The 23,158-nt window shown below is 39.2% G+C and overlaps 1 protein-coding gene across 2 annotated transcripts in view; it reads right to left on the reverse strand.

The window, feature by feature from the left end:
* Positions 1 to 23,158, reverse strand: part of Vdup1 (arrestin family protein Vdup1) — a 108,500-nt gene that overhangs the window by 25,276 nt on the left and 60,066 nt on the right. For both annotated transcript variants that reach the window (XM_083130843.1, XM_083130844.1), the window contains exon 2: positions 8,849 to 8,965. In XM_083130843.1, coding sequence (XP_082986969.1) covers positions 8,849 to 8,965 — 117 coding nt within the window. The remainder of the gene's footprint in view (positions 1 to 8,848; positions 8,966 to 23,158) is intronic.

Raw genomic sequence — 23,158 nt, forward strand, 5'->3', positions numbered from 1 at the left:
GTTAATATACTAATTTTGTTAAGTAACATTTGAAAAGTTATTTTTATTTAAAATATTGCAACAACAAACTGCTCCACACCGGGGACAGTTGCAATAAATTGGCGACCTAGAGCCAGGATTCGAAAATTGTAAGTTGATAAGAACTGAACTGATAATGCTACAATGAAGAAAAGAGAAGTGCCTTACGTGCTTCGAAGTAGTGTGTGCCTTCAACCGGATCTCAGTGATGTTGCTGAAGTAAGCAACGAAGAGGACAATTCTGGTAAGCAAATGGAGGATTTACTCTGTTGTAAGGACAGATTTTCTGACACTCGCATGATTGAATGCACGTCATGCAAGAAATGGGAACACGTAAATTGTAGGGGTCTTACAGTTATTCACTGGGTAATATTCAGCTCTATGAAAGAAGACTATTACTGTAAGGCATGCAAGCCAGAATTCAATCCATTCACTCTAAAATCATACTTGGATACAGTAAATCCCAATATTGACCAAATTTTATCTGCTTTTCACTTGAGTTTGGCCCAACATGAGAATAGGTTACTTCAGAATACTGAAGCTCTGGAGAATAGGTTGCAAGACAAGTTGCTCCAGAATACTGAAACGCTGGAGAATAGGTTGCAAGACAAGTTGCTCCAGAATACCGAAACGCTGGAGAATAGGTTACTTCAGAACACTGAAGCTCTGGAAAATAGGTTACTTCAGAATACTGAAGCTCTGGAGAATAGGTTGCAACGCAAGTTGCTCCAGAATACCGAAACGCTGGAGAATAGGTTACTTCAGAACACTGAAGCTCTGGAGAATAGGTTACTTCAGAACACTGAAGCTTTGGAGAATAGGTTACAAGATAGACTTGATCAGAACGCTGAAACGCTGCGCGAAAGTTTACAAACAAACTGTGAAGTTTGGGGTACAAAATTGGTTAGGTTGCAGCAAAGTACTGAAAAACTGAACGAAGGACTCCAACATGTAGAAAATAAGTTGCAGCAGGTTTCTGATTCTTGTAAATCAGCTAATAAGTTACTAAATGAACGTATAAATGATGAAGTAACTTTATTAAATTCGAAAGTCAGTGATCTTGAATCAAAACTAGACCATCATGATGATGAGTTAAAACAACACGTATCAAACCAGTTGTGCCAACATGAAACTTCTATAAGTACACTACAAACAAATATGAATACTACGCAGGTAAAGTTGCAAGAATTTGATTCTATGCTTAAGGATTTAAATGAGAAATGCATTAACTTAGAGCAAAGCGATGTTATTTGTACTAGTATGGTTAGAGACGTTCTACAACCAGATAAAGAACTAAGTAATGTTGATGCACTTATTAATGAACATAGGCACATAGCATGCCAAACTGATACAAGATTAAATTCTAAAATAAAGCACGTTGTTTTTAGTGAACACAATAAATGCGAAACATTTCATACAGGTTCTTCTGGCTATGATACATCTGATGCTGAAGTGAATTCTGTAAAGGAAAATGTAACCAAATTGTGCAAGGGCAAATCTGCTCACAATAAAAGTAGAAATAAATTTGCTAAAGCTTCCACTTCACAAGGCAAGAATACATATGCATTGCGGCATTGTGTTTTAGATAATACTGAATTTAGTAATAGCAATCCTACTGTTGACAAAATCTATTGTACATGTTCACTCAATAACCATTCATGTCTTTCTTCGTTGAACAACTCTTTACTGTATGATAATAAGCACGTACATACTTGTGATACTGAAAATAATGCACCTAATTCTTTATGTGCTACAGACACATCAAAGCAAATTTGTTCTACATCTAACAGAAATTCCATACCTTCTAGAACTTATGTTGCTTGTGATAATAAAGACAATTTCACAGGTCTTGAAACTTCAGTATGTGGTTGCCAACGTCAAAGTACATGTCATTCCTTAATCCATGATCAGTTTCCTGATGACTTAAATGTTAATCATAGTCCTTGTACTAGAACAAACTGTACTTATAACCCGATGTGGCTGAATAATGATTCTACATGGAATTCTTATAATCAGTCTGATACATGCTCCAATAGATTTTCACGAGTTAGTGAACTCAGTCAATTGCCACGTTTTGGAGGAGATGTTTCAAAACAGTCTGCTAGAGAATTTATCGAACAACTAACTACAATGTTAAACATAATTGGTGTTCCTTCCAAGTATAAATTATGTATAATTCGTAAGTGTTTTTATAATGTAGGCGCTTACTGGTTCAACAGTGAAAAGAAGAGTTTCATTTCTTATGAGGACTTTGTACATAAATTTCTTGATCAGTTTGCATCTAATGAGTTATTAGAAAGTCAGTTAACATTGTTACGATCAAGAAAATACAACCCAGCTTCAGGTTTGTCATTGGAAGCATACGCTTTAAAAATGTACTCTGCTTATTGCAACCTTGTGGAAACTCCAAACAAAGTTGAAGTAATACGGATGATTTTGAAACAGCTACCTGAGTCAATTTCAAAGAATGTGGGCTGCCATAACATTACAGATCTTAAGCAACTGACGCAGAAATTAAGGACTATTGATTTGTATTCGAGCGAAAAGAATAAAAGTTTATCTTTGCCCGGTGATAATACAGATTCTGATGACAAGGCTAATAAGAAGAGAAGTTTCGACAGACCAAAATACTTCGTCAGGCAAGTAAATGTGGAGCGGAATTCTTATGATTCTACAACACAGACCGAAAATGCAGGAATCATTGTAAATCATCGCCCATCTCCCAGAAGATTTGAACGCAATCCCTCAAGAAGGCAGTTTGTAAGGTCTGAAAGAATTAATAATAACGTAAATAATTCAAATTTCAGACTTGGCAATACCCCAACATCTGATAACAGAAGATATAGTAGAACTGGAAATTACAATGAACAACCAATAGAGTATGGTAATGCATCTCATAGTTCACAGGAAAATAGTGTTACAGTAGGCAGCACCAACTTGCAGCGTAATTCTGCAAATATGGAACACCTAACTCCGACTGCTGCTACTACTACCACAAGTGCACATTCTTCTAACTACTTAAACAACTAAGGCAGGGTGATATGCTCCGATTTACCTTGCCACAAATAAATGCAAAGGAGCTGGATGGTAGAGTTAATAACCCTTATTTAGTACATGTTAAGGAATGTCTGAAGGATTATAATAAAACTAAATCTTTAGGCGTTACCAGAGATAAAGTTTTATCTGTAGCATTTTTATTAGAATGGTACGATTCTGAACCAGAGTGGATTATGTCAGAAAACGGTACTCCAATACCAAAAATTGAGAATCCAGAAATACAAGGTAAAATTGCTGATCTGTCTTTAAATTGTTTAATTGATACTGGAAGTCAGTGTAATTTATTAGATTATAAAATCTGGACAATTCTAAGTTCAATTATACCAGGAGCAAAATTGGAACAATTAGAAGGAATACAATTGGCTTGCTTTGCAGGAGATCAACGTATAAAGGTAATGGGTTTCAAATAAGTAACAGTTCAAATAGCAAATGAGTTTTTCCACATGGGACTGTATATTGTCAAACAGTTACACGCTGATTTAATTTTGGGTTCGCCGTTTTTGTGGCAATATAAGGCGATTATAAATTACAGCAACGCAACCGTCATTCTTTCGAATTCATTAGGTCAGGAAATAATTACTCCGTTTTTAGTGCAATCTGAAGAAAGTCTTCCGTCAATGAAGGGAATAGTACGTTCTTGCAAATTACCAATTTCAACCACTTCACAAATTGAAGGAACATCTGACATCGCTTCGGAGAAAGACATTAGGCGTGCAGCGTACATGAACAATACTCTTCCATCTGATTGTTTGGATCAGTTATTTCATCTTCTTCTCGAATACCAAGTTTTATTTTCTGACAGACCTAAAAAAGCAAATGTGGAAGCTTACGATATACAATTGGATACTGATGTGCCAATAATAGCACCCACTTACCCTGTTCCTTATGCTAGACGGGATGATATGGAAAGAGAGTTACAAAAATGGCAACAGTGGGGCGTCATACAAGAAAGCACATCTCCCTATAGGAATCCACTCCACATAGTCCCAAAGGCGGGAGGTTTATGGAGACCAGTGGTCGACTTCCGTAAATTAAACCAACACGTAATTTCTCCAATGACACAGGTAGAGCCTATCTCGGAATTACTACAAAGATTGAAGGGAGCAAAATACTTCACATCTATTGACCTTAGTTGCGGTTATTTTCAGATTCCTTTGACACCAAGGTCGTTTAAGTTTACGGCATTTTCTTATAGAGGTATTTTGATGGAGTTCCATTTTTTGCCTTTTGGAATCAAAAGTGCCGTGAGTGTGTTCGTTGATAGAATGCATAAAATATTTGGCAATCATACAAATTCTTTCCTGATTGTTTATATTGATGATATTTTAATCTTCTCTCCATCAATTCAAAACCACTTAGAACATTTACGTTATGTTTTATCAACTCTGAAGACAGCTAATATGTCTATTAAATTGTCGAAATGCAAGTTCTTCCAAACTGAAATACATTTCCTAGGCCATGTGATTTCTGGAGAAACCATTCATATTGATCCTGAAAGGAACCAAGCAATCATGGATTTTCCAGTTCCTCAAAACAAGAAGGCTCTAAGGAAATTTTTAGGAATAGTAAATTGGAGGAGAAAATTTGTTCACAAATTTGCAATGATAGCTGCTCCTTTGTATGATTTACTAAAATCAAATAACAAGTGGGACTGGAAGGAGAATCATCACCAAGCTTTTAATGATTTGAAACAGCTAGTTACATCTCCTGATGTATTAGCTCAACCGGATTTTAGTAAAATTTTCCATCTTAACACTGATGGAAGCAAAGTTGGAATTGGAGGAGTTTTATGGCAGTTATCAGATGAAGATGAAACGTTAGTAATACAATATGTTAGTAGAGTATTGCGTGGTACAGAATTAACGTATTCAACTCATGAGATTGAATGTCTTGCTATCCTCTTTTCAGTAGAAAAGTTTAGTGTTTATCTTAGTGGAAGAACATTTGTTATTCATTGTGACCATCAGTCACTTTCATGGTTGCAGTCGGCTAGAAGTTTAAACCCAAGACTAAACCGCTGGGCATTAAAACTTCAAAGTTTTGATTTTACTGTTGAACATATTCAAGGTTCTACCAATATTGTGGCTGATGCCTTAAGCAGATATCCTACAAGGGCACAGGGAGATTTATTCACATCGAAACTCTACGTTAATAATACAAATATCGATCTCCTATCCCAAGATACTCCACAATATTGGGTACAATCTCAACAGAACGATGAGCAGTGTCAAAAGTTAAGAATTGCGATAAACAAAGGAGATTCTAAGTTCGAAATCAGAGGACATTTTAGAATGCATGAAGATATCTTATTCTATAAATCTATTGCGTCTGAACACTGGAGAATATTTGTACCTAAAAAAGCTGTGGAAAAGGTACTGTATGATCATCATGATTTAGGTGGACATTTTGGTTATTCAAAAACCTTCAGAAAGTGTTCAAAATTTTTCTTTTGGCCAAACATGAAAGCCAGCATTAAATTATATCTGAGAAATTGTCTTGAATGTGCCAAGTCAAAGCAGAGAGTACAACGTATCACACGAGAAGATCTTCACATATTAACTCCTAAAATACATCAATTCCTTTCATTAGATTTGATTGGTCCGTTACCAGCTTCTCAAGGTTATCAATATATACTAAGTATAGTGGATCTTGCAAGTAAGATTATTATGGTTTATCCTTTGCGTAAAGCTTCATCTATGGAAATTATCAATAAACTAAACCAATCGTATTTTCATCATTATCCTGCATGTCTAATTATATTAAGTGATAATGGTTCACAATTTAAATCTAAGGAGTGGCGAAGTTTTATTACCTCCAAGAACATCAAGCATATTTTTACTTCGCCATATTCACCACACGCTAATCCAATTGAACGCTACAATAAAGAGATTGTGCGTTTACTAAGGTTATTTTGCAAGGATAATCATAAATCTTGGGCTAAATGTTTGACAAACGTTGTCAAATTGTTGAACAATTCATATTCTGAATCTATTGGTTTTACACCTGCGGAACTATTTTTACACGATCAAGTTAAAGATAATATAACTAATATTGTCGATTGGCCTGAGAATATTGAAGAATTATCCTGGAAGGCAAAATACTTGGAGCTAAAAGAAAAACTTAAACAACGAAGAAATTCTAAAGGTGTTCAAACAAGCTCTGGTACTAAAAATATTGTCAAAGGAGATTTAATCATGATTAAAAATCATGCTAAGAGTTCTGCGTTAAACAAAACTATCTACAAATTGTATGATTTGTTTATTGGCCCATTCTTGGTAATAGAAGTAAGAAACAATTGTGCGACTGTAGTTTCTCTAGATGGAAAGGGAACAAAAGGTAGGCAAAACTTAGAAAACATTAAACCTTTTAATTGTTCGGAGGAGAAAAGAAAGGAGTTGTTAAGAAATACTGATTTATGTTTTAATTGTACATAAGGGTTGAATTTGTTGTAATTTTGTGCAAAAACGAGTTCAGTTGTTTGCATTATGTATTTTATTATCATGTGTAAACCAGCATGAATTTATTATCTCTGTTCTGTTGATCATCATATTATCTTTTATGTAAGAACTTATGTTTGGCTTCTATTCTCATCAGTATGGTGTATGTCAATGTATTGAGGAAGAGTGTTGACACGAATAACAAAGGGAGAATTATACAAAGTGTCTCTCTGGAAGAATGATAAGAAGAAATATATATATAATGTAAGTTGAATGTAATGTGGTTCGCATTTTTATTGAAGGGTTTCATTTGCACATATAGTTTCAAACGGAAGAAGTGCACTCGTTAAGAATAAAACCTTTTTGAATGGACATAAGATGGTTATGAAATAGTAATGGTAATGAGATTGCAGTAGAGAAGAAATCTACTGAAGGTGGCAGTAAAGAAGATGTGAAAGGAATAAGATTGCTGCCAAAGAAGTAGTAGAAGAAGAAGTGAAGATGATACATTGAATATGTTACGTTTGAAAAATATACGTATTTCTACATCAAAGTATGATGTCAAGGTTTTCAACCGGAGGACGAGGCTATTGCAACAGTTCTTTAATTCAAAGACATTTTACAATCATATTTTGTTATTTAGTTGTGAGCATAATCTGAAAAGAATGAAGAAAATTCTGTTGTGCTACTCTGTTCAATTTTGATGTTATTTTGTTTGTTATTCGTTACTATAGTGACTGTAGAAATTGGTTAATATACTAATTTTGTTAAGTAACATTTGAAAAGTTATTTTTATTTAAAATATTGCAACAACAAACTGCTCCACACCGGGGACAGTTGCACGCTCCTTTGGTGACCCTTTTCTTTCAATCTCTCATTCCATAAAGTGAAGTGAATGGGGCAAGAAATCCATGAGAGGGCATTCCATGTCATAGTGCCCCTGAATTTCAATTTTTAAAATTAAATGCAATGCTAGAACTTTATCTTATTTTGTGAGTGAACAATCCAAATTTGCCATTTGCATAAAAATTTAAGTGTTATACATAATTAAGTTTGAAGGTATTTGACAAATTGTTCGTTTATTTTAACTTTTTGATTTACTTTTGTTTGTATTGTGTCCCGCCCGTGACACCATAAAAACAATTAATTTCTCCTTTAACAGTTACATTTCCGTCTCAACTCCACTAGAAATTCAGAGATCAATTACCTTCTCTCTCTTTGTCTTAAATCATATATTTAGCCTCATTTGACAATTCACAGAAATTAGAATAAATTTCTTATTAAGTAAAGAGCAGTGTTTCGCCTGTCCCACCTCTAACACAAAATTGTTCGCTTATAGCTAGCTATAAGTCTGGGAAAGTATTTTAAGGGTATAATTATGTTTAATCAACAGCGTTAAGTTTCATATTTCATTACACAGAAACTGTAAGAAAAATGTTGCTTAAGCATTAGTACCTAGAATAGTTTATTTAATATAAAAAACCTAGTCCACGTGTCCCACCTGTGACAATGGAATGCCATGAGGTATTAATGAGATAAAAAATTGGGAGATACATGTAGGAATGGTGAGACACAAGTTTTAAATTCTGAATTAAAAAAATCTTGTGTGCAAATTTAACATCGTTGTTAACGCAATGAAAGTACAATGATAAAATATTCAAATCAAAATTCAAAGTCTCCTTGGAAGATGACTTGTGAATGCTTGAATCTTGAACGCATGTTGTGAATTTGTTGCAGACAAATTTGCAAAGGGAAAGAAAAGAAAAGTTCAATTTTTTTTAACAATTAAAATTATACTTCAGTTTTTTGGTGAAAATTGAAATAAAAATTTGTGTCGTATTATGCTCAAGAAATACATACAATTACATTTTAAAATAATTATTGTACTTCTCTGAATGTTGTTGTTTGTCCATTGTCTAGTACTCTCTAGAAACATAATGTTAGATTAGTTAAAAATACGAGCACTAGACAATGAATAAGTCAAATTAACATTGCATGGTACTTTTTCAACTGAATTTCGTTGAACCTGTCAATAAGTCTTACATTTACATTTAAAAATCGGTGTTGCTTTAAGCAGTCAGAATTTATTTCTTATTGTTGTTTGCCCACCTCTGGAAAAAGTCCGGGTATGTCCATGAACAATGCTGTACTATAGTCCTATACAATATATTCACAGACGCCCTGATTATATCTCGTTCGTTCCAGAGCACAGAGGTGACAACGTGAATGCGCATACGCTCAGGAAAATACAAATAAAAAGTTGTGTTCTGTCCTCCTTTAGGTCAAAAATATATTGAGAATTAATATAAATAATAATACGAGTCTTATATACTAACCGGGTTCACCGAGCAACCTCATTCGGAAATCAATGTAGTTCTCCCTGTCGTAAATTCTCTCCTGTCGACGGCTTCTCAGACGTACAACCCCTTCTCCCACGACATGGAAATGTAACCCTGAAAAATATGAATTTGAAATCATTTCAGGAACAACACAGTAAAGTATGTTTTTGCTTATACATAAGATATTATATGCATATTGCCACGTCATGTAAATAGCCTCAATTTTCATGTCTAAACACTATTTACCAACATTACCACCAGAAACGTGGTTATTTCGTGTGCTACATGAAACAGTGTAAGCTCCATAGGGCTCGGAAGTTGATGAAACGTCATCCTTTTTGGGGGTCCTTGAAGACGATGCTATAACAGTAGTCAGTTGTTGAATTTTGCATTTTTTCGCACTTTCAGCATCTGGTCATTTTTTTTATGTATTTGAAAGTTTCATTGTCCCAAACGCTGGAATCTCTGTATTCTGATTTGTGTTCCATTGCAACGTTGATGATGAATGACATACGACCTATGCTCGTCATTATTAGTGGCACGACAACTCTTAGCCTTCCTGAGAAACTCCTCTAAGTTCTCTCTATAAGAACAGGGGTGGGGGTGGGGGTTCCTATGGTTTTTCCAGTTCCTATAACTTTCAGCGTTCGCAGATCCTGTAGGATGTCTTCTCATCGAAATTTCGGTCTATTAGGAAATCTCATTAAAATATATGACCCTTAGTTTGCTCTCATAATTTTGTTCGCCAGCGTTCTTTCGCACATAAAATATAATTATAGGTATTTTCTACTCTTACGGCAGCTGATCCTTGTGCTGGCAAGGGAAGTGGGGAGCGGGGAAGCGACCAATCTAGCATGATAAGAAACGCAGCAGCCTGTAGAAAGGTGAACGTAGTACTTCCTCCCACCACGTCGTAACTCTCAGCGCCACCGCTGTTGTCTGGGTGGTCTGTGGCGTAATCCCTGCTCCCCACTTCCCTTGCCAGCATGAGGGCCGGTCGCCGTAAGAGTAGAAAATACTTATAGAAGGGGATAAGAGTGTTAAAGCAACTCATTTCCTTGCAGAACCCGTTGAGAATAGATTATCTCACGGCTATATATTTTGTAAGTTGCCCAGCAAAATATATTGAAAGCAGGTTACAAATAAGAGAATAAAATTATAACAAGAACAAAACTCAGAAACATTGTCGGTGCCAGTGGTGGATGGTGACAATATCGGAACTCTAAGTGCCACAAGTATATTTATTCTAGGATCTCTACTCCATAAGACTAAAAAGTCTCCGTCAATCTCCGCCAATCAAAATTTCACAGGTTCTTGATTCAAAACAAATTAATAAAATTATGGTTTGTTGACATGAAAGTTAACATTTATTTTTAAGTATAGTGGTTTACTTTGATTTTTATTACCACTATATTTTTATATTAAAAAGTAATATGTGAGGTTAATTAGAACGAAATTTTGTGTAAATTTTTAATTATTATAACTGCAAAAACATCCCGCTTGAAATTCATGCAGAGAACATGTGATGCAAAGTATATTATATCTAGAGTTACTTTTCTGAAGTAATGGTATCTGTAACTGAGGTACAAATGACAAACTGCAATATTGGGCCATGTAACTCAGTTACTGCTAAAAAGTAACTTTATAAACAACATATAAACATTGATATTTGTGGAAGTTAATAGATCATTGTCAAAGAGCTAAAGGAAAATAAGAAGAACCATTGAAGAAGTTGGCAAGCGAGATTATCTACCATGAAGGAGAAAAAGCTTCAGCACAGTCCATTCTAGATTGTGTACTTGTTTTGCTTCGTCTGTAGAAGACGACTCAGACACTTTTTGTCTTCTTTTTCCTTTCTTTCATGTTAGGAAACTTTTACCAACTTTCATGGTTCAAAGTAAGGAAACAAAGTTCTGCAGCTTTTTTCTGGCTAACTTAGAAGCAAAAAATAAAATACAGTGTTGGGAGACTTGGAAGCTACGCGATATTGTACACTGCAAGCTTCTTCTGTGAAAGGAAATCAAGAACTACAATTGTGTATTCTGCAGTAGCTACTATAGAAATTATTTCATTGCTGTATGCAACAAAGGAAATGATGTACTTTAAAGGTACAGTCATTGACAATAAAAAATGGACACCTAGATCCTGAAATACTTACTTCGCTGTAATGCGTAATGTGTGTTGCCTAGCTCTACGGCGGTGGCAGAAGTTGTCATTGAAATGTTGCTATTTAAATCCACATATCGCCGCAGAGTTAGGTGTCCCATTTTTATTGCTGGTGACTGTACATACTGTGCGTGCTAGAACGGTACAATTTGTTGTACATATCCAAACTCGTAACATTACACTGAAGTTAGCCAAAGAAACACTTTGTCTCTCTTGCCATTTTTCCTCTCATCTACGTTTCATTTGTAGTTTGTCGATTGATGTCATTATAGTGTTGGTCTAATTTTGTCTCTTAAGTGTCATTAACATTGTTGTGTTGGTAGTCTATTTCTTTCCATATCTAGACAAATATTTCGGGAAGAGTCTTTGCACGCTGTCTCACATACAATAATAATAATAATAATAATAATGTGTATGATATTGTTCTTAATATTTTATCGTTACTAATATTTTATTGCTATTAACGATTTCTATTAATAGTGTTGTAATTACTATTATAAAATGAAAAAGTATTGGTGTTAAAATCTAGATAGACTACATCAGGATACATTCATTGTCTAGCTTATTTGTAGGAAGATACGTAACAGAAGTGATGGTTAAAGTATAAAACAACAAACGTATTTTCAAAGTTCTGTATTGCCCTTCCTTCAAATTCTCATGACGCAGGGTGTCATGAACCCTCTTTTGGCTACTCCTTAATGAAACTACTGACGCCGTTAACTATATCGCCGCAGTGATAGGCCTAAACAAAAAAAAATCGTCTTGTTTATTAAACCAATTTTCAAAATAAAATTAGCTTATAGTTCAAATTAAGACGGACTCGAAGTTCTTCGGCGAGAAATTGGACATATTCCGCGATATTAGTCATGTGAAAAATATATCTTGAGGTTATTCCTTTGTTCTCCTACGTCTTTGGTATTTTTAGATGATGGAGAGTTGTCGGCTCAGGTGAAGTCCGTCGCCCACATGTTGGCTTTGCTACCCACATGTGCTGATTGTGTCAGGCAGCGACCTAACATGGAGTGAAAGGCAGGAATCGCGTCTACTTCTTGCACCGGAAGCACTAGATGGCACTTTTTATTTGGTGATAATTGTTGATTACTATTACGTCATTCGTTCACACATTATGATGCCTTCATCCGAAGTTCCTGAACACACATGTTATGTAAAAGTAGCGTAGACACTGATTTGTTTCTAGTCTCAGTAAGCCAAGCACCCTTACTGAAAATATTAATCTGTCCGCAGAAAGACTCGATTGAAACCAGTAGCTAGAGAATTGGTTAGTTTACTGAGGTAAATCTCCCATGTCTCGTCCTCACGAACAGTGTTTCCAGGAACTCTGTTCAAAAAAGGTTAAAGTAATGAAACACGTATGTTAAATAAGATTCACTGAACACATTTTCACTTATGATTTTTACAATTACGTCATTCTACTCAGTACTCACACTTTAGTTTTGCCTATATCGTAACTTATTTACAACTTTAAAATTTTCAATGAAATCCTGACAGAAGTGAGAAAACAATAACATAAAATTTAAATTTTGAAAAAATATGATCATCTATATGTAATAGAATATAAGTACAAAGTACAGGATGACACACCAGAAAATTATTGTGAAAATGTTTTATAATCCAATAAATTATAACGATCTGGTGGTTTTGAATGCATCTTAAATGCTTAGCAAAATAACTTTATAATCGTTTTGGATGATTTATAGGAGCCCTTACTTGGTAACACTCTACGCTAGCCCCCCCCCCCCCCCCGAAGCTGGAAATTGTCCCTATATTACAGCTTATGTGCTCAAGGTCTTCATGTAGGCGAATCAGAACTGGGCCTTGAAGAGATTATCGTTAACTATTGCACTTTTTCGGGGAGGCCCTTCTCCTTAACAATGCATAGTTTCTCTTCCTGAGTCCAATACTTCTGAATTCACTTTCTTAAAATTCTACACGGTTAGAAGTTATCGTAAAATTTACAATACTCTACCGTTAAAATGTAGCAGTCTGCCTGTTAATTTACAAAAAAGGGACGCAATCTTTTTTTATTTAAATTTGAATATTTGTTTACGTTTAAGATAAACAATGGTTATAAAGTACAGTTGCGTGCATCATAACTATATTTTTTAAAAAATGAATTATATTAATTAGATTATGTATAGCCGTTGATACTTTAAAAACGGTTATGGTAATTTTTACAGTGGTGGTCTTAGACCGTCATTTATTCAGTCAACGTTTTACAGTGTACTTGAGTAACATATTACAATTGAAGAACTGCATTAACATTACTATTCACTTACTGCAGCTTGCTCCCACGCTACGATGATATGCACGTAGCATAAAGACTGTTGTGCGCTGAGACTCTTTAGTTCCATGCCAACAAAAGGAAAAAAAATCACACGCATAACTGTTTCTCAAGGTCCATACCGGAGTGGGAGGGTAGGATGTCATGCACTAAGCCCACGTCTAAGATGCACGCATCACGGATATTACACCACCATTCTAAGCTCGAGGAATCTACAGATTAAATAACAGATTGGGAGGTGATTGTCCTTTCTTGATTCAGCTCAACAGGGGAGCGTATTTACAAGTAGTGCAGATTAGGGCATTCAACGCCCTCTTGTGGTGAGCTGAAGTGGTGAGCTCGCCTTAATGGATTTCTCTCGTAAGGCATGAGCTCTATTTGATGGCGCAGTGTTGCTAGCTCCTTACTTGAAAAAATCACCAAGGTTTTTGGGGTAACCTAACCTAAAACAAGGAGCTGGCAACCTTTTTCTCGCAGTGTTACCAGCTTCTCACTCAAAAAAATCACCAAGGTTTTTTTTTCTTGGTCTAACGTAACCTAAAGCAAGGAGCTGGCAACCTTGCTTGAGGCTTATCTTACAGTGCATAAAGCAAGGTTGCCAACCCACTGGTACTTTTGCCATAGCCTTTTACAAGAAAAAAAAAGAGAGAGGGAAGAGTTAAACAACCGACAGCTTACCCACAGCCTTTTTTGCTCTAACCTAACCTAAAGCAAGGAGCTGGAAACTTTGCTTGTGCAATCAACCCGGTTGACCACCCTCAAGTGGAGATCAGCGTTGCCAACTCCTCACTTGAAAAAAAAATCACCAAGGTTTTTTTGGTCTAACCTAGCCTAAAGCAAGGAGCTGACAACTTTGCTTGTGCAATCAACCCGGTTGACCGCCCTCAAGTGGAGATCAGCGTTGCCAACTCCTCACTCGAAAAAAAAATCACCAAGGTTTTTTTTGGTCTAACCTAGCCTAAAGCAAGGAGCTGACAACTTTGCTTGAGGCTTGCCTTACAGCGCATAAAGCAATTTTTGCCAACCTACACACACTAAACAAGGAGAGCCGACAACAAATATGTACTGCCGTAAAAGAGAGAGAGATGGGTGGATGGTAATATAGTATGTGTGTGCGTGTGCGCGTATAATATGTAGCATTATTAACTAGAGTGTGTTGGCAATTTACTTACAACTAAAAAAAAATAGAGATGCCAACTTTGCTGTAAGATGAAGAGAGAGAGAGAGATTTATGGCTGGCAAGAGTAATGAGCGAATGCGCCATATCGTAATTTTCCAACTCCGTATATCGTGACCTTTGTAAACCTCTCTCGGGGGAACATTGTAACACAAACAAACAAACAAAATAATAATGGTTGTTTTTAGGATGCCTGGCCCCTATAACCTCGCCAGGGTGCGTGGTGCCCAACCAAAAATGTAAAAGTTTTCTAATGGCTGCGGTTATAGATTACCGCACCTCTGTAGAGTTTCACGTGTTTTTTTTTCCCCCCCCAAACTTCCATGAAACCCTACAGAGGACCTCCGTAATGCATGCAACGTGTACTAACGACTCTAGTGTTATTTGATGTTGTGATATTTTTGGATATAGAGTTTTATTGTGAGATATAGATAAAAATAATTATGTTTATTATAATATTTTCTTGATGAAGATGGAGAATGTATGTGTGTGTTACAAATAAAGTTGCATGCTTTTTTTCTAGTGTGTGTATGTGTGTTTTTGATGTTTCGACAGCATCTGAAACGATAAGAAAGAAATTTCATTGTTAATTTTCACGTGTAAAAACAACAACAAATTTTTTTGTGCAAATTTTCTGATTGTCTCGTGCTATAGTGCAAAAAAGATATTGTAGCTGATAGCTAATGAAATTGACATTTGTAACTGATCTGAACTAGTGAAATTCGTATTGTGCTATTGTAACTGATTGTGCTAGTACAAAAAATTTCTTATTATGCAAGAAAAGATGTTAAAAAACTTGTTAAAACTGCTCTGTGACCCTCTCGTTCTTCACGTCGTAGGCGAAGGACTTCTCTGCAATCAGGATGACACTGCATAGGGTATCCTCGGGCAAGGCATCGTGGAACTCGCAGACGACCTTGATGTTGGTTCGATCGTTGACCACAACCTTCTTTCTCTTAGATGTGTTGATGACGGTCATGGGTCTCCGTGCTTTGAACTCGCTGGGCGTGTAGTACATGTCCACGCTTCCCTCGGTCACGCGTTTGTAAGCCGAGAACGCTTCGTAAAGTTTGAGGTAATCGTTTTTGGTCACGTCGAGGTTGTAATTCTCGCGCGGGAACACTTCGTTGCGTCCATTCTTCAGATAAACGTTCTTGATCTTGCAGTCGTCGAACTTGCTGGAATCTTTTTCCTGATTCTTGTCCCTCCCGGTCTGAAAGAGCACTACGACGAAATCTGGCATGTCGAACTGTATGTTGTTGAACTGCGTCGTCACGTCGAATTCCATGTGACTTCCCGACGCCACCTTCTGCACGCACTGGTAACCGTGAAAGTGAATCGGCACCTGCGGACTTTTCAAGATCTCTGCTTTGTACTTGAGGGCGTAGTTCGTTTCGTATTCCACCACCGGCATTCTCAATTCCATGCTCCGGATGACGCATTTCGCTGCTTCGGGTAAAGTGTTGGCTATCGGCGTGGTGCCGTCCGGACCCAAAGTAGCGTATCGCATCAGTGCGTCGTTGTCGTTGGCCGCTCTTCGAAACGTGATCCTCAGTCCTCCCTTCCACATGATCTCCTTGTAGTCCGAGAAGAAACCAGGCAGCAGACGCATGGGAAAGAGCACCGTGTGACTTCTCGTCGATATTTTGGTCCCGGCTTCGAATCCCCCGGCCTGGTAGTACGCTGCGTCCGTTTTGGATAATTTCAATGTTCCCACTGCCGTCGACGTGATGCCTGGATAATCTATTCTGTCGATGACGGTGTTGTGTTTCCTCACCTCCACCTGCGAGAACAGGTGAGGCACGAAGTTGTCCACGAGTATCAAGTTTGCTGCTGCGGGAAACGCGTCTCCGCTTTCTTTCTTCACCACGTCGAATTGAAGGTAGAGGTCCGCTCTGTGAGGATGAATGAACCCGTCGCCTACGTCCACGTCGTATTCGATCTCCCTGTTCGCTTCGTTCAGATTGGCGAACGTGCGACGGTTGGGAGGGAAAGATTGCAATTCGTAACTTTCGATTTGCTCCATTTTTTTTTTCACTATGTGTGTTATTTATTATACGTTGATCTCCACGATGGCCGTCGTAGTGGCACCTGCGAAATCTACCACGTCTCCTTTCTCGTTCGTCACCACCAACTCTATGTCGTCTATGCGGTTGCGACATACTGGAAAATAGATCGGCGAAGAGGGCGTGTAGATGATCGGTTCCATGAACTCGGAACTTGGTTTGAAAGTGGCTATGATTCCCGTCTGCTTGTGACTTCCTAATAATCCGTCCGAGGATTTCGTGATCATACCTTCGGCCACGTTACAGTGTACGTTCAAAGTCTCTATGGCCAAAAATTTAGGAATGTTGGTTGCCACGTGCTTGATACCAGCTTCGAGTTTGGTGTCGTTCTCGAAACCTAAAAGTTCTCCCATGGTGCCCAGGTCCACGGTCTCCGTCGCCGACAGGATTTCCACTCTGTGCGTGACCGAATTTTGAGAAAGGTATGTGCCTTTGGGTAATTGAGCTTGCAAAGTGGAAAGATTGTATTGTCCTGGCGTGACGACGATGTGTTCGCTTCCGACGCTAATTTTGTTGTTGTGCTGCGTAACATTGGGTATGAGGTACATGCTGTAGAATGCACGCAGAGCCACGGATTTAGGATAGACGATGTCGTCGTGCAGCGTGAGTTTCAAGATTGAAGATTCGCTCGTGAGATGGAACACGCCCATCCTAGTGATGCTGTTTGAGGTTCCACAATGCTTTCTGGAAATCCTCGATCGTAGGGTTATTTATTTTAGAGAGAAACGCGAGCACGGAGAGGCAGAGATGGCCGCAGTTCACGTCTCCGAAATTTTGAATGCGTTCGTCGTTGTAGTATATAGAGGTTTTGTTCGTTTTCAGATAATGAATTAAATTTGCAGGTGGAACACCTCCGAAAGAATCGAAAACGAATGCTTTATTATTGTCGTTTTTGTGGTAACATATCCAATGCGTGCCTGGATTTTCTTGACCGTCCAAGTTGACTACTCCGCATTCTCTTCTTTTAACGCTTGAAGGTAACGAGTCGGACATGAAAACTCCTCTGAAGTGTTTGATTTGTAACGGTTCGATCAGAGATTCAATGTCTCGGTTGGTGAGTGCTTCTGTTTCTTTTTTTTAAACTTCTTCATCACGCCCTTCCCCTTCTTCTCCATGGCCAGGTTGTGACGTTTCTGTTCTTCCAACTCGGCCTTGTTCTTCTTCGAGTCGATGACGGTTTTCGCGATGGCGGCACTTCCGCCGGCCAAACTTCCAACGGCCCCCAATGCTGCCAGGATGGCCGGGATGCTGAATATGAAACCTCCGATCTTTTGCTGTTTCCGCGAACGCTGCAATCTTTTCAATTGAGGTGTGCTGAGAAGTAATTTCATTCCGTGTCCTTTCGACAAGCAAGAACGTTTCTTCTCGCGTTGTTTCTTGGTGAGTAACCCATCGAGGGCACCTAGATTTTTCAGATTGGAGTATGGTATCTGGTACACGACACCCTTGGGCTTCATGCTGATGCTCTATGTGTTATTTTCACGGTATGTTATTTATATATATATTCTGAGATTTTTTCTTGTGTAGTTTTTTACGGTATGTTATTTATATATAAATATTCTGAGATTTTTTTTCACGGCCCCACAGTCGCTACACAAATTCTATTACGTGCTTCGTTTTCTTGCCAAGAAGTTCCTTTGTCCCCTTGTACACGATTCGAGTTTTGTTCTCGATTAAAATAGATAGCTTCTCATCGGATAACATGTTAGCGTATCGATCTGGTAAAAATAGACTGTATTGTGCGTTGAGCAACAGGCGTACCTTGGGACCATACTGGGTAGAAACGATTGAACCGGAAGTTATCGTGTAAGGTTTGTCGACTTCCAATTCCTGAATTTTTACATACTCGACTGACAAATTTAGCATTTGTTTTAATGCTTGGAGATCACTTATTTTTTCGGTCGTCATTTCAAAAAAAATTTCAAAGTGTTAGAGAGAAATTTAATTGTTTTTCACGATGTGTGTTATTTATATATATATATACCGAAGTATTTTTTTTTCACGATGTGTGTTATTTATATATCAAGTTTTTTTGGCACGTATATATATTATTATTTTTTTAACAGAGGAAGAAAGTCCGTGCTTCGGAAAACGCGAGGATGTGCGTAGTGATATCTTCCGTCTCCTGCATAGACTTGTACCAATCATCAGTATACTGTCTTCTTCCCTGCCTTGCCTCGTACAGTTCGTCCGACCTATCGTTTAATTTCTGCCCTGCAGCCGAAAGCAGAATGTTGAGATCACCGCACCTCAGGCCACTGATCTCCCGAAGATGGTCCTTGAGAACCATTTCACAAGGGATGCGAAATTCCGGCATTGTTCTTGCTATGATTACAAGTTTATTAACATCTCCGTTTACTACTTTTTTAAATATTTTAGATAGTAGCTCGGGTGGCAAATCGGTTATGCAAGCCATGTTGTTTTTTTTTTTACTGTATGTTATTTATATACCCCACCCCAATTTTTGTTTCGTGTTCATGGCGATGGTGGTACCCAGTGCGGCGACCCGTTCACCCAACGATGCGTCTCTGCTCACGAACCTTTCGAAAGCTGCGTGCTCTAACTTTCTGTCTGCTTCGTGACGTGCATCCAGATCCGTCTGCGTGGTGTTGTAGGCGATGTCGTGATTTTTGCATGCGGCGTCCAACGGATTCACACCCTTGTCTCCTCTCTCCAATCTTTTCTCGAGTTTGGTACCCGGTCCGCAGTACTGGTAGCCAGGTAGATGCATCTCGAAAGGTAACTTGTTGATGATGTCGTTCACGAGTCCCTTTCCTTCGGCCACGTTCCAAAATTTCGGAGGCAGCGTGTTGATGATTTTGATCAGGTAACCTATGCCCTTGTCGTCGTTCACGATGAAGTTGGAAAGTTTCGTGCTGATCATGTCCACGATGCCAACCTTCTCGTTGTAGAAATTACGGTTGCCTGCATTCTCTTCGCCGGCTATCACCAACAATCGGTCCACGAGTTTCCTAACGTCGTCCACCCAAACGAATTCTTTGGGTAGCGTGTTGTAGCGTTTGACGCCGCTGCCCGTTTTGACCTGGTTCCAAATCGGTTTGATGAGATTCCTGTACTTCTCGCCGCTGCTCGATTTCACCCTATTCTGCGAGGCGTCGTTGTTCTGGTACAAGGCATCCGTCATGATCAGAATTTCCTTGTAACTTTGGTAATCTTCGTCGGTGTAATCTTTCGGCTGCTTTTTGGCGACGAGTTCCCACAGTCCCACCGTACCCGGATACCTGGTCCAACTATCCTTGTCGCCTAAATTGACTTTAATGTCGTTGCCTTCGAAGGTCACCTTCGATTTCCCAATCTTCCACACCACACCGCCGCCTTCGCTGGTTTCCATGCTGGGATACAATCCGAACACTTCATCCTTGTCGAACTTCCCCGTGCTCAGGTAGTCTCGTGCCAAAGGCCCCAACTCGATTTTATCCGAAGACGACGACGTGCTGCCTATGGCTCGACGTCGTGCCGGTGCGTCCTTCAGTTCGAACGGCGTCGAAGGAATGCTCGAAATAGGCGTGGGTACGGCGTAACTTTTAGCTGCGAGCGGTACGAGTTCATTAATCAAATTTTTATTTTGTTCCGTGACACTTTTAATTTCTTTACCTAGACTGCTGATGGCATCGATCACAGGTTGATCCTGACGTTTCTTCTCTTCGTAGAATCCGCGATTCTCGGATTTCCAACCTTTGAAGCGTTTCGCGAGGTAATCGCGAAGCTTGAGATTTTCGTCTTCGATTTTTCGTTTCGTCATGACGTTATTTATATACGTCGTTTCTCACAACGTTGCAACGTTTAGAAAGTCGTTGATTTTGTTTCTGTATTTTCCGTCGTTGGGTTTCCTCGTCATGTCGATCGTCGCGAATCCGAAATCGTCACCGTTCCAGCAAGTAGAGCAGCAGCGTTCCGAAAATTGATTGTAGTTCATGTCTCCGCCTACGTAGTCATCGTACGCGTGCTTGAGGTTGGTGTGATCTTGACGAAACAAACATATGAAATTGGCGTTGTCGCGCACTAACTGTTTTGGAATTTTGGAAAACGTTTGAGCTAGGTAGAAACAATCCATTCCTTTGTGACGACCTTGCGTGAAAAAGTTGCGAATTTCATTTTGATTTTCCAGGATGGCGTCGTCGAACACAACGACTGAATTTTCACGACAATCGTCAAGTGGTTTTATTTCCGAAGCGAACGTTGCAATGTCCAGACCATCGTACAGTTTCATCAGTTGCTGGTATTTGGATTGCTCCAAACTTTTCGAGAACACGTACAGGTGCCTGTTCTTCCAATCTAACCAATTCGGTGCGAGGAGAAAATTGTCCACGAGCAGTGTCGTTTTCCCACACCCCGATGGACCTACGATCAGACAGCGGATGCTGTCGGGAAGCAACTCGCCGTTCTTTTTCTTCGTTTGACTTTCCGGATCCGGTAGACGCTTCACCACGTTCCACGTACTCACAAGATCACTTCGTTCGCGTCGATCCAACTCTTTTCCGGAAGTCCCAGCCATTTGACAAACAGTTTGTCACCTTTCCTACGCAATACTTTCTCGATGAGGTACGTGTCGGGGTGTTTCGTTTTAGAGAGTTCCTCTTCGTAAAATCTTCCTTTCAAAATCTCGCCGCTACTATCTTTTATTATATACGTGTGTCGGTTTCCGGGTAAAACTCGAACCACCGTAAAGAGTTCCGTGCTCCAATTTTTTGTGAATCCCTTCTCGAAGGTGCGTTTGAATTTGCTGATCCTCACCTGGTCTCCAATTTTGTATTTAGCTTTTTTTGTCGTGGGTGTGTACTTTGGACAGTAAACGGTAGAAATTAAACGCTGCTCGTCAGACTTGGTAACGTCGGCTGGCTTCATGCCTATCGTTCTGTGTACCGTATCATTATAGGTGTCGACGAGTTCCGGCAGGATGTCGACCCATTTGTAATTTCCCCGAAGCGTGAATCGTTTCCACATGTGTGTTTTCAAGGTTCGATTGAATCTTTCCACGATGCTGGCTTTGATGTGACTGAAGGTCGAATAATATCGAATCTTGTGTTTTTGAATAAACTTTTGGAATACGGCGTTGTAAAATTCTTTGCCGTTGTCTGTTTGCAGAAACCGTGGTCGTCTGCCGCCGCTTTCGCGAAAAATTAATTTGAATGCTTCCGTGACACACGATCCCGTTTTGGCTTTCAAAGGTAGAGCCCATGCGAATTTCGAAAACGTGTCTATGACGGTGAGGAGGTACTTGTTGCCCTTGTTCAATTTATGTACGTTTTTCAAATTGCCGCTACTCATCTCCACGAGGTCGCTTTGCCAGAGGTCGTCGATGCCCTTGGTTACCACAGCCAAACGTTCGTAGTTGCGGCGTGCAGGTTTATGCAATTCTTCGACGATGGCTTGCCTAGACATTTTTTCTTAGAGATTACGTTTCAAGAGAAGCACAAGCGTGATGGGATTCAAAGAGGGTGGCACTTCGCTCGTGTTTTGAATGATCAGCTTATCGCCGGCACTCACGTCGAAAACGGTGAGATCTTCGTCTTCGTGTATTTCATATATGTTGCGCGTTTCGTTCCAACGTGCCAGAGGAATGTTTCCTGCTTTCTGGACACCACGATTCGATATCAAGGTCATGGTGGGAACGCTAGCTTTTCTGCCGTGAGACCAGTACGAAAATTCGTTTATCTGAATCGTGCCATCGAGGAGAAACTTGTAGTACGGATGATAAGGATGCAACATGTACAGTTTGTTACCTTCGACGAACGTGGAGATTCTCTGTTGATTGGGTACGCTGTTGATTTCGATGGCTTGCAGAGAATGCAGTTTAGCGAATTTAGTGTCGACGCCGAGCAGATTACTGTGAACTTGTCCGAGTTTATTTTCGATGGGCAGCAAATGCTCGACTATGGTATCCGTTACGGCAGAAAACGACGGTTTGATTTTCACTTCCACGTTCAACTGCTTGTAGTTTTCGTTGAGTTCTTGCAACTTGGCACCGAAAGAAGCCAGCGTCGATTCCTGCGTGGATTCCAGCACTCCAACTTGATCTCTGATGTTGACGACGATGTTCTGAAGGTTCTCGACTTGATTCAATTTCGAACTCTTCTCGGTAAGATCGTTCACGATGCTTCGCATCTCTGTAAACTGCGTGTGAAGGTCGGCGACGCTCTGGGAAGTGGGCAGCGTCGACACCAGCGAACTAATTTCGTCTCGAATCTGTTCCACGTTCGCCGTTTCCGTTTCCAGTCGTTTCAGCATTCGAGATATGTTTCTTTTCAAAGCGTGCAATTCTTTGGAGGTGGGGAGATTGGCCACTTTACTCTCGAGATCGTTTAATGAACTTTTGATGTCGCTCGAATCGGATAGTGCCGTCACCGTTGTTTTCAATTTTTCCAAATCTTCGCTCGAAGGTACGCTCGTCCGTAACGATTCCAAGTCACCCTGTATGTTGTCCAGTACGTGATGAAAATGAGCGAGATTCGTTTCGACGTTCAAATTTTCTAAATATTCGATCTTCTGCTGAACCGTGCTTAACGTGTCTTGAATGCTCGTCAACGCTCTCGCTTCGGCGTGAATATTTTTAATTTCTTCGTTGATCAATTCAA

This window comes from Lepisma saccharinum, chromosome 11 (genome assembly GCF_977018435.1).
Source record: "Lepisma saccharinum chromosome 11, izLepSacc3.1, whole genome shotgun sequence".
In the NCBI taxonomy this organism is placed as follows: domain Eukaryota; kingdom Metazoa; phylum Arthropoda; class Insecta; order Zygentoma; family Lepismatidae; genus Lepisma; species Lepisma saccharinum.